At 49.2% G+C, this 12,190-nt stretch overlaps 1 protein-coding gene across 4 annotated transcripts in view; it reads left to right on the top strand.

Moving 5' to 3' along the window:
* Syn3 (synapsin III) overlaps positions 1-12,190 on the top strand; it is a 454,398-nt gene that overhangs the window by 433,126 nt on the left and 9,082 nt on the right. For all 4 annotated transcript variants that reach the window (XM_052752956.1, XM_052752959.1, XM_052752958.1 and 1 more), the window contains exons 10-12: positions 944-1,046; positions 5,114-5,248; positions 5,972-6,059. In XM_052752956.1, the coding sequence (XP_052608916.1) occupies positions 944-1,046; positions 5,114-5,248; positions 5,972-6,059 (326 nt within the window). The remainder of the gene's footprint in view (positions 1-943; positions 1,047-5,113; positions 5,249-5,971; positions 6,060-12,190) is intronic.

The following is a 12,190-nucleotide window of genomic DNA, read 5'->3' as shown; positions in this document are numbered from 1 at the left end:
GCACAGAATGGGTCTTCATCCCACCGTCTGCTCCCAGCATGCTCCTGGCTGCAGCTGGATGAGAGAATGAGGTTGGAGATCTAGAGGAGCATGACCGTGTTACTGCACTGCTGCGTAACCTCGGAGAGAGCCCTCCTCTTGGGCCTCAGTGGGCCGGGGGTGATAGTATCAGTTAGTGAGTTCTTAGAAATCGTCAGCCATGCTCGCTGCTCCTCATTCCAGGCCACATGGCTCAAACACACAAATAGATCTGAGAGCTGGAGTGTCCCGTGTGACCCTAGAGAGTGGGGAGAGAAGCAGGGACATTGACACAAAGTCCCCTGTGACTCCCAAATCCAGTCCACAAGGAAAGCCAAGTGCATGCCCAGAAGATCTCCCCAGATACAACCAACCCCTTGTTGTAGGGTCAAAGTTCCCAGCCCAGATCTGTCCCCAGCAAAGCAAACTGGCCCTGCAGCTGTCAGTCACTGGAATAGGAACAAAAGCAATTGGTCCAGAGGGCCAGGCCCCCAGGCAAGTCAGGAGCTGTCTGAAGGAGCGCCCCTGCCCCCCACTCTCCCCTGCTCGGGGAGAATGAGGCCCTTTGTCCCCCACAGGCTCTTGTCTGGCTGGGGCTCTGAGCAGGGAGAGTAGCCTGGAGGGATTTTTAGAGTCCTTCAAATAGCTTTCCCAAGGGAAAAGGGCTGCAGGGGTGGCTGGGTGTCCGGATGGCTCTGGATTGGGGCAAGGCAAGCTTCATACTGCTGCAGAGCCGAGGTCCTGGAGCAGCAAAAGGGTGGCCGTGGGTCTCTGAGACCTCTTGGTTCTTATCCCTTTCCTCCTCCATCCTCCCTCCCTGCTTCCTGAGTGCCCCTATCCTTGGTCTTCCTTCACTCCTGTCTCCTTTTGACCTCTTGCCTTGCTTCTTACCCCATGCTCACTGTCAGTCTGTCTGTCTTTGCAGGTACAGGCTATGGGTGGACAGCTGCTCAGAAATGTTCGGTGGCCTAGACATATGTGCTGTCAAGGCTGTCCACAGCAAGGATGGCAGAGATTATATCATCGAGGTGAGGAATGGAGCAGGGGGGTCCAGCCTGGACCATCCCAGCAGGAAAAACTCCAAGATGACCCCCAGCATGGCAGCCATGTCCTGGCTCCTGGCCTGCCACATGTAGCTCAGGGCATAGGGAGCCCCTCCCAGGGTGCTTCATGCACCCACCTCAGCTGCAGCAACAGAGGGAGCCTTCCTGCTCAGCACTCTGACCTCAGAGTTCAGACTCAGGGTACAATTTTTCCTAACATGTCAAGCTAAGAGTCCACAAGCTTCTGTGCCAGTGTCCAGTGTCCTCGGTGTTCAAGGATATGACGTGAATGCACTTCCTTTCCCACGGTGTAAGGGTTCCATTCTTAAGTTCTTTCAACTTAACAAATGAAATTCTGAGGCAGCCTGGAACAGTAGATACAGAATTTGCAAGAGAAAGCAAAGGGACACCACTGTACAGGGTATGGCTGGAGGGACAGATGAACTACCAGAAATAGAGTTGTAAGAGATGTTCACAGATGGGCACTGGGACCCAGAACCACTCCAAAGACCCTTCTGCAGCCATGCATCTCTCTATCCCACAGTATCCTCTTCCCTCTATAACCCCTTCCTAACCTCCTCAGGGGCTTCTTCTCCTCTCCCCTCCCAGCCTCCAACAGTTCTGCAGCTTTAACCTAAAACATCCCTGCGGCCTCAGGGCTCCCCTCCAATCCCAGCTCCCAGCTCCATGGTTGTACATGGTCCTTTCAGCTCACTCCTTCCATGGGCCTCACTTCTCAACCTATCAGGGAGGAATGGGCTGACACCAGGCCCAGACACATGAGGGGAGCCCTGCAGCCACCCTCCCCTGTAGCTGCCTCTCCACGGGTGTGGGCTGGGATGACCTCAGTAGCCAGCCAGTCCTCCAGTCCTGCATGTCTGCCCCACTGCCCAAGGACCAACAGGCAAACAGCACCAGGTAACTGAATGGGCAGGAGTATGGTAATGCAGGAAGGTGTACCACCAGGTCAGGAAAAGGCTGCCTTGGCAGTGGGAGCCCAGGACCAGAGACAGTCTCACTAGCTGCCCCCCCCCCCCCCCCCCCCCCCCGCCCAGAAAGGCTGGATGCTACCGCCAGGTGAATGGGCATCTCTGTGCAGGACTGCGTCCTCACCTCAAGTCAGAGACCACTTTTCCTCTGACCATTCCCAGAACAGATGTGAGTCGAGGGCCTCTTCACTTGGGACATCAACAGCTCCTGGTAAACCACCCAACCCTGCCTTTCCTCACTAAGACACTAGATATGACTGGTTGGGACTCACACACACTCATTTCTTCACTCTGGGCACCAGGCTCTAAGCCAGATAAATGGGGCTCAGATGTGTCAACAGAGTAGGAGAGGAGTGACCCCAGGGGTCAAGAGAGATGGCTTATAGTCAAGAGCTCTCATTGCTCTCGCAGAGGACCTAGGTTTGGTTCTCAGCATCCACATGGTGGCTCACAGCTGTCCAGCATATGCACATACATACATACATGCAAGCAAAACACTCATACAAACCAAACAAATAAATCTTTAAAACGTGAAAAGAGCAACATGAACTGCTTCCCTCCTCTCTTGGTTCAGCACCACACACACACACACACACACACACACACACGCAAGTGAGCTTGTCTCTGAAATCCCTCCACTTTCACAAAAAGCTGTCTATACCCAGAGGCCCCAGTTCCAGACACTTGGGGGCTGGGAGGATGTCAGGAATGAAAGACACTTCACATTTAAAAACAAACAAACAAAAAAGCCACTTTGGGTCTTCTAAACACAAGAAAACAACTTTTCAAAAATGTTCCAGAAAAATCTCAAACAAATTAAAAAGATGGCTTTCAGATTTGGGTTTTTTTTTTTCCTCAGAAACATTAGGGAATTGTTTTCCTTTGGGGTTTGGGATGGGATCAGGAAGAGAGGGAGCCTGTTCCTAGGAATAAAAAAAATGTATTTTTTCCCAGTAAGGGGGAAAGAGGCAGCAGAGATCCAAAAACACTGTCTCTCAGCCACCTCTGTGTGAGAGCACAGCGCTTGTGCGGCACATTCAGTGAGGGTGCTCGGGGGAAACACGCTGAACCTTGTCCTCTCTGACCTGGCCCAGGGGATGACCTTGCTCACTGGGAAAAAATGTTTCCCTGAGGGGAGTGACCGTCCACTTCCTTTGGCTGTGTCCACTACGGGGACTCCAGGTCCTGACCTCAGGCTCCGTGTCGTGTCTGTTTTCCACTGCAGAGAATGTGGGGGACAGTCCAGGGCAAAGCAGCAGGCATGGTGGGAGGAAGAACCACAGGCCAGGTGCCGGGAGCCCAGGACCCTTGGGGACAGGCCCTAGGACAGTCATAACTGCTGATGGAGACTGCCTGTGACCCAGGCAGGAGTTCCATTTAGGGACAGTTTACAGGACTTTCTGGGATCCATATCCATGCCCTGCTTTGTGTTTCAGTCCCCGAGGCACACTGGGTGCTTGTACCCACAATTCCCTGAAAATTACAGCCAGGAGGGTCTTAGCAGCTGCCTGAACCCTTAGTTGACGAAAAGTATACCCAGAGAAGACAAGAGACTTCCCCCAGTACGTCCATAGCAGAACACAGGCTTGGAACCCAGGCTGCCTCATCCAAAGCCTTACCACAGAGCCACCCAGTGCTTGGTGAGAAGATCCCTGCTGCCCTAGAACCTCCCAGTCTGACCCTCGGTTTCATCACTCTGGTGAGGATAATCAGAATAACCATAAGCCTCAAAGATTGTTGTTGTTGTGAGATAGGGTCCCATGTAGCCCAGGCTGCCCTCAAATTCGATATGTAGGAAGACCTTGAACGTCTCCTGTCCCTGCCTCCACCTCCGGAATGCTGGGATTATAGTGCTGGGGATGGAAGTGAAGGCCCCAAACATGCTAAGTGAGAGCACTCTACCACATCCCTGGCCAGCAAAGTGCTGCTCTAAGATAGAGCTGACGTCACCTATACCCGGCTCTTAGAATAGTGCCCTGTATCTCACCAGTGCCCAGTGAAACTGTACTGTCAGGGCCTTCCCAGGGTGAACACAGGACACCCCTGACTCCCTAGGCTTACAGATGGCAAACGACAGTTCTGGGACTAAGCTCTCCAAAGGGACAGTCATGTGAGCTCAGCAAAGACACAGGTACAGAGGGGCTCCTAGGAACTTGTGGGGTCCTGAAGGGGCTTCTGGCTGACTAGGTATTTCATGATGGATAAGGAGTTGGCTAGGTGAGGGGTGGGCACAGAGAGTTGGGTACAGGATCTGGAAATGAGACTGTCTGATTACCCCAGAGCTGGGCAAAGGGCAAAGACGGTTTGACAGGGTGAGGCAGGCGACAGAGGAAGACTGGATTCCTGCAGGAGAGGAGAGAGGTAGCCAGCACAGCTCTGTCACAGGCCTACCAAGACTTTGTGTTCCCATAAGACTGTCAGCTGCCTGTGCCTAGCGATCACCTGGCCCACTGGCTCTCGTCTCTGAGCCTCAGTTTCCCCATCTATTATAAAAGTAGACTAGGCCAACATGACCCTCCAGGACTGTCACCCCTCTTCCCTAAGAACAGCCTGGTTCCCAGGGAATGAGATTCATGTCGGGACTGCATCCTGCCGGGGCCCCTGTCCTCTTCTGTCTTCTCCATAAACCCTGGGTCACTTCCAGCCTGCGTCCAATTTTTGGTTGTTGTTGTGATTGAGCCCCATTACTGTTCCCAGCTCTGAGGACATCGTCAACCTTGGGCCAGAAGAGAAGGGGCCAGTCCCAACCCTGGGAGGAAGCTGGGGTGGGAAATGAGGGGGTGGAGACCGACGCCCCAAAGAAAAGTACAGAAAAGGTCAGCACGTGCTCCCCCGGCCCTGGTCACGTTGCTGGACTCCGGCGTGTGGAGGCTGAGTTGAACTGAATCCAGAAGTCTGTTGAGAAGGAAACAGAACGGATGTCTACTGGGGACCCAGGCAGCAGGAAGAGCACAGCTGAGCTGTTTGCATGGAGGACATTGCCATCTAGTGGTCATTCTGTTCTGAGCTCAGCGTCAACACTCCCAGAACAGGAAGCCCTTCAACTTCCTTTTCCTCCCCCAGGTCATGGATAGTTCAATGCCCCTGATCGGAGAGCATGTAGAAGAGGACAAGCAGTTAATGGCCGACCTTGTTGTCTCCAAGATGAGCCAACTCCTGGTGCCGGGCAGCATGGTGCCCTCACCCCTGAGACCTTGGGTAAGGCTCCCTTGAAAACAAAGGGGATTAGTGCCTCCAGAATGAAAACTGCCAGGATCCAATGGAGATAACCCCAGGCAGGCGTCGTGTAGGACAACGGGGTGGGGACAGGGGAGTGCCGGAGCCCTTCCCCCCTTTCCCTATCCCCCAAGAAGAAAACTCCTGTCACATCAGCCTTTGCACAGATTGTTGACAGTGTTGATTTCTGTGTCCCCATCTTGGGCCTGAGCTTGGGTGTGTGCACCTGTGTGTGCAAGAATACATGTACACATGTGTCCTATGTTCCCCAAGCACAAGTCAATGCAGACTATTATGTCTCCTGCTTCCCCACTCCCCAAGCCGGCAAGCTCCCACCCGTCCTCTGCAGAGGCCCCACCAGGGACTACCAGACCCTCTTCAAAGAATGTACCAGCTGGTCGGCCCTCTGGAAAAGCAAGTTTCAAATCCTCCTCCAACCCCAGTCCCTGCTTTTCCCACAGAGACTCATTCCTTCATAGCCATGGGGATAGGAGTTAAACTCAAGGAGCTAGCAGGAGGGAGGGGGCATATGCAGCATCCTTCATGGCTACGCTGAAAATCTATCATGAGGTACACCGACGAGTCATGCATCGTGGGTCTTACATCAGTGATATTTTAAAAAAATAAAATAAAACTGTATAAGGCCTTGACTCCCACCCAGAAACTCTGTCCACCACAGGCTTCCTTTCTCTTCTCTCGCTCTAGGGTCCACAAACTAAACTTGCAAAATCTCCTGGGCAAGGCCAGCTGGGTCCTCAGCTAGGACAGCCGCAGCCAAGGCCACCTCCACAAGGTAAGACTCAGGACAGCCACTGAGAAACACTGCATCAGTGAGGACATTGAAATGCTGTGCAGAGGAGGACCGGGGAGGGGGCTCAGCAGGGAAGAGCGCTTGCTGTGCAAACGTGAGTTCAAATCCCCAGCACTCATGTAATTAAGCTGGCCGTGGCCAAGCATGCCTGTAGCTCCAGCCCTGGAGGAAGGGAGGAACAGGCAGCTCTCGGGAACTTGTTGACCAGCGCAGTCTAGCTGGAATGGCAGACTTTGGGTTCTCGACCTGTGGGTCATGGCCCCCCTGGGGGTCACAGATTGGATAACCGGCATATCAGCCAATTTCATTACAGTTCATAACTGTAGCAAATTACAGTTATGAAGTAGCAATGAAATAATTTTATGTTTGAGAGTCACCACAACATGGAGAACTGTATTAAAGGGCCACGCCATAAGGAAGGTTGAGAACCACTGGTCTACAGGGAGTAAGGTAGGACCCAAGGGTGTGTGCATAGACACAGAGCGATTAAATAATAACTAAATCAATAAAAATGTGTTGCTGAAGACAGCCTAGAGCAGTGATTCTCAACCTTCCTAATGCTATAGCCCTTTAATACAGTGCCTCATGTTGTGCTGACCCCAACCATAAAATTATTTTCATTACTACTTCATAACTGTAATTTTGCCCCTGTTATGAATCATAATGTAAATATCCGTGTTTTCTGATGGTCTTAGGTGAACTTGGTGAAGGGGTCACTTGACAACCTCCAAGGCGTTGTGGCCCACAGGTTGAGAACTGCTGGTCTAGACAATCCATCCTGATCCTTTATCTTTGGGCTGTGCACACTCCCTCCATCTGCAGGATGAGGAGGTCAGGAGGGCTGCTGTCCCCTTAAGGTCGGGAAGGAGTTAGGAAGAGAGTGCAGTGGGGCCGCCAGGCCCCTTGCTGGGGCCATTCCCTTCTGTCCCCATGTCCATCCTCACAGACACTTTGCAGAGGGAGCATCAGTGTATCCCTTTCCCCAAGTAGGAAACTGAAGTTTTGCCCAGAAGGCTCAATGAAAGATGGCAGGTTTTCAAGCCTGGACGCTCAAACCTTCTGGGAAATGTTATTTCCAGCCACTAGTGGTGCCTGAGTATACATTTGTGAGCCAACCAGCCAGAGTGAGAAAGAGAAAAAGAAGAAGCCCAGAACATTATACGCGCAACTGCTGACGTTCTTTCACAGAACCATCCCTGATCTACTCCAAAAGAGCCACGGCTTGTTAGAGGGTGGATTCGGGATGGACGACAAGAGCGGGGAGAATCATGAGACTAGCTAAAGACCTGCTGGAGGAAGGTCACGTGTGGAGGGTTTCCCACGCATGGGCTCCAGGGGAGCACCTGCCAAGCATGTTCCTTGTAGCAGATCAGTGTGCTCAGCCTGGCTGCTCTGGGCCAGATTGGGCTTCAGAGCAGCTTGGCATGGAGATGCCCTCCTTACAATCTCGACAGAAGGCATTTCCATCCTGTCCTGAACTTTCTAGTCACATCTATTAAAGCGACAGATTCATTGCTTCTTGGGAGGAATGGGCCTTGGGCACCAGATGGCTTCCTCTTCCACAGCTCTTTGTGAAAGAGCCCCTCCTCCTTCCCTCTTTCCCTCCATCCCTTTCAGCCTTCTCTCCTTCTTTCCTTTCCCCATTACCCCATTTACTTAACATAATCATCCAGATTAGCTTACTTTCTCATATAAATGCCTTTGAAATTGACTGCCCCTAATATTCTCCAAATGTATGCACAATAGTCAAAATTATATTTAACCGTGGACTGAAAGTTACCATTATTTGTCAAAATCCAGTTAGGTAGCATTTTAATTCTCAGTATCTGTGGTCCCATAGTCTTCTCAGAATATAACAAATAAGGCATGATGAGTCCCAGCACAAAAGAAACCGAGACAGGAGGATTATTGTGAGTTTGAAGCTAGTCTGGACTACCAGGTGAATTCAATGCCAGGCCAGCCTGGGTTACAGTATGAGATCCTGTCTCAGAAGAGGGAGAGTTTTAGTGTCAAAAAAAGGACAGAGGTTGACCTCTAACCTTCACATGCAGGTTGGTACCTGTGCATACAGCTATGCACGAGCACACACACACTCATGCAGGTTTCTACCTGTGCATACAGATGTGCACATGTACACACACTCATGCAGGTCTGTACCTGTGCATACAGATGTGCACATGCACACACACACACTCATGCAGGTTTGTACCTGTGCATACAGATGTGCATGTGCACACACACACTCATGCAGGTTTCTACCTGTGCATACAGATGTGCACATGCACACACACACACACTCATGCAGGTCTGTACCTGTGCATACATATATGCATGTACACACACATACACACACACACACACACACACACACACACACACACACTCATGGGGCAGGGGACATATAATAACATATCCCAAACTGTGTTCATTCTAGAGGCCAAAGTTAGCCTCCCCATTTCTTTCTGAGTCTTTCTCCCAAAGGTTTGTTTTATTCTCTGTAGTGACAAGTCTCCACAGCTCGAATAACTCAGAACCCTTTTCATTAAGAACAGCAACATTTTGTGGACGATAACCTGCTAGCCACGCACAGTGCTTGTCCACCCGCCCTTCTTACCTGCGCTGGTTTTACTTCTTTTTTCTGGGGAAATTGGGGAGAGTTCAACAAAAGGAGATGGCAGACGTTCACCCCTGCGTTCCCATGATGAAACACCTGAACTCAGCTCTAAAAGGAGAAAGGCTTTATCGGCTCCTGTTTCAGAGGTCCAGTCACGTGGCCCTGGGTTTGGGACCTGTGACGACACAGTATTCACAGCAGAGGGAACATCACGGAGGAAGACAGTTTGCTCGTGGCAGCAGAGACGCAGAGAGGGAGGAATTAGGTCCCCAGTGACCTAACTTCCGTCCACTTCACCCCCAGAGTGACACAAACATGGGTGACGCCTCTAACACATAGAGCTCTGGGGGCCGTTAAGACAACACTGAAGCAAACCCTGTATAATGAACAGTAGTGCTCTCCCGGCAGTATAGTATATATGCGCTCAGTCCAGTTCCTTGGCAGCACCTTTCGGGTTCAGGTGAGTGGTGACACTGTAGAAGGGATCTTAAATGTTCTTATTAATAAAGTCAAACCTGAGCCAGGTATTGGGGTGAACACTGGAAGATCAGAGAGACAGAACAAGCCACAGCTACCTCACCTGGCCAACTTCTCAGCTGGTCTTGTTTCCTCAGACTGGAAGCCTCTGTGTCCTCACATCTGAATGGCTCTCAGCTGAACTGTGCTGCTAAAACCTAAAAGCTTAACCAGCCAAATGCTTAACCAGCCAAATGCTTCTAGTTTCTGGTCTTCATGCCTTATATATCTTTCTGCCTTCTACCATCACTCCCTGGGATTAAAGGCTCGCTTCTTGGGATTAAAGGCGTGTGTCACCATGCCTGGCTATTTCCAATGTGGCCTTGAACAGATGGATTTCTGCCTCTGGAATGCTAGGATTAAAGGCGTGTGCTACACTGCCTATCCAAATTATCTAGTGGCTTTTCTGTTCTCTGACCCCAGATAAGTTTATTAGGATACACAATATTTTGGGGAACACAATACCACCACATGACACCCCTTTGAACCTCAATTTCCCCAGTGACAATGGCCAGAGAGGAGATTAGCATACACTAGCTCTCCGATATTTATTTATTTATTTATTTATTTATTTATTTATTTAGGCAGGGTTTCTCTGTGTATAGCTCTGGCTGTCCTGGAACTCACTCTGTAGACTAGGCTGGCCTTAAACTCACAGGGATCTGTCTGCCTCTTCCTTCCAAGTTCTGGGATTAAAGGCATGTGCCACCACTGCCCAGCTACACTCTTCTTTTTAAGGAGGTGCCATTCAAAGGTTTAAAGAGTTAGTCTTGGAACGTGAGGGAAAGGAGGCGGCAGAGCCAGGGGTTAGTAGGGCAGCAAATATAGAGCCTGGGACCATTTGTAACTATTATTATTGTCAGGCAGAGGGGAGAAGGGCTTCATGTGTCAGAAAAGCAGTCTCAATTAGAATTGCTGGTAAGATAGCAGGTATTACTAGGAAGAGCCGCATCATTGCCATTAGCTGTACGTTATTAGCAGTGAGGACTGAGCCCTCTAACGGAGTCAGCGCTATCCTATGGGCAAGTCCTCATTACTCCTCATTACTTATCAAGGAGAAGCAGCTTGATAAAGAGAGATTATTTTAGGAACATGTAGCTAAACTCCCATGTGGGTGAGTTGAAAAATAATTAATTTAAAACCAATTGAGGCAATTAAAGGAAATGTTCAGTGAATTACCTTTCAGACTGAAAATAACTAGGCCAACTTAAAAAGTTTTTCACCAGTTTCTATAAATAACAGAATCACATTATTAACTTGTTTTGAACCCATTTTCAAGCTCAGTGAACATGAAGTTTTCTTTTAATAAACTTTATCTTTTTAGGGTCAATTCTGTGCTTAGGAAAACATTATATATACAAAATATTTTCTGTATATGCCCAAATGAAAAATATGAAGTTGTTTGCTTTGCCAAAGAGCTGTAAGAAACAACCAACTTATCTCCTGATGGATCCCAGTGGTAGAGGAGAAATACATGGAATAGTCGATGAGTTATTGAACAAGGACACAGGTTTTCCAAGATAGTATCAACCCAGGGTTGCGGGGGGAGGGCTTAAGACAAAAGGAGAAAACAGATGTTTTGTTTGACCTGCGCTGGGTTGAGAAAACACAAAAGTGGTCAACATACAAAACTTGTGAAACTTCTTAAACACCCAGGTTTTCTCTCAAGTCTCCCACCCCTTCTACTGCTCACTCTCTAGCCTCTCCGGAAGCACAGATGTTCTAGAAATACCCAACATTCCCTGGTGGTTAGTAAGGGCTGTCACCTTGGTCACAGAGGGACTTGCCATTTGCCTCAGGGCCTTCTCTTCCCTTCTTCATTTCCACAGAGACAAGAATCCATTTCCTTGTGTTCACTGTCTTTAGAAAGTCTTACACCAAGTGGGAATTAAGTCTTGGTATCTGAGATAGTGTCTCACTCTGAACACAGACTGGACTGACACTCACCATATAGCCAAGACTAGCCTCAAATTTGACACAATCCTCCTGCCTCAACTGCCTAAACGAGTCACTACACTTGACTCTATATATCTTCCTTCCTAATTACCTCTTCCTTTTCATATAAGGACTCCATGCCTATTGCATCAAAACCTCACCTTTAACCTTAATTACCTCCTTGAAGACCCTGCTCCAAATGCAGTCACATTGAGTGTTTAAGAAAACATGTTCTGTCTATAACAGCATGTCCAATCCCTATCTTGATGCAACTGCCCCACGAACCCATCCCTGCATTGGAGTGTGAGGCCCACCTGCACTCTGTGCAGCCTTCCAGTGTTTCCTTATTATATGGCTCCACACATCAATGCTCAAATGAAAAACAAATACGTCGGGCAGTGGCACTCGGGAGGCAGAGCCGGGCGGATCTCTGTGAGTTCGAGGCCAGCCTGGTCTACAGAGCAAGATCCAGGACAGGCACCAAAACTACATGGAGAAACTCTGTCTCAAAAAACAAAAAACAAAACAAAAAAATACATGCTATGTTAGAAACTGCTTTTTCTCTTTCTGTTTAGTGGTATCTACTTAGCACATACTGTCAACAGGTGAGTTAATGTTACCCTGACATAACATATGACAATCGGCCCACACCCCATTATCTGGATTCTTTCTTGTGACTGTTTTTGTTTTAACACAACGTCTTACATAGTCCAGGCTGGCCTTGAATTCTCTATATCAAGGATGACTTTGAAATTCTGATCTTCTTGCATCTGCCTCCTGAACACTGGAATTACAGGCATGTACCGCCATGCTTAGCCATGCTGGAAATCAATTAGAGGGTTTCGTGCATGCTAGACAAGCGGGCTACCAACGGAGCTATGTCCCCTGCCATCCAGTTGTTTCCTGATGTTCCTAACTACATCCCTGAGATCTGGCATCTATGTTGTTTTCCATTATAAACAACGTGTTTATATAAACATGTGTGTTAAGTGCACAGCCACATTTATTCCCCAAACAAATTAAAACTTAACCCTTTCTTCTGTTTGTA

This window comes from Peromyscus californicus, unplaced genomic scaffold (genome assembly GCF_007827085.1).
Source record: "Peromyscus californicus insignis strain IS unplaced genomic scaffold, ASM782708v3 Scaffold_24__1_contigs__length_46423439, whole genome shotgun sequence".
In the NCBI taxonomy this organism is placed as follows: Eukaryota; Metazoa; Chordata; class Mammalia; order Rodentia; family Cricetidae; genus Peromyscus; species Peromyscus californicus.
The sequence above is the reverse complement of the archived record's forward strand: the minus strand, read 5'-3'. Positions and strand labels throughout refer to the sequence as shown.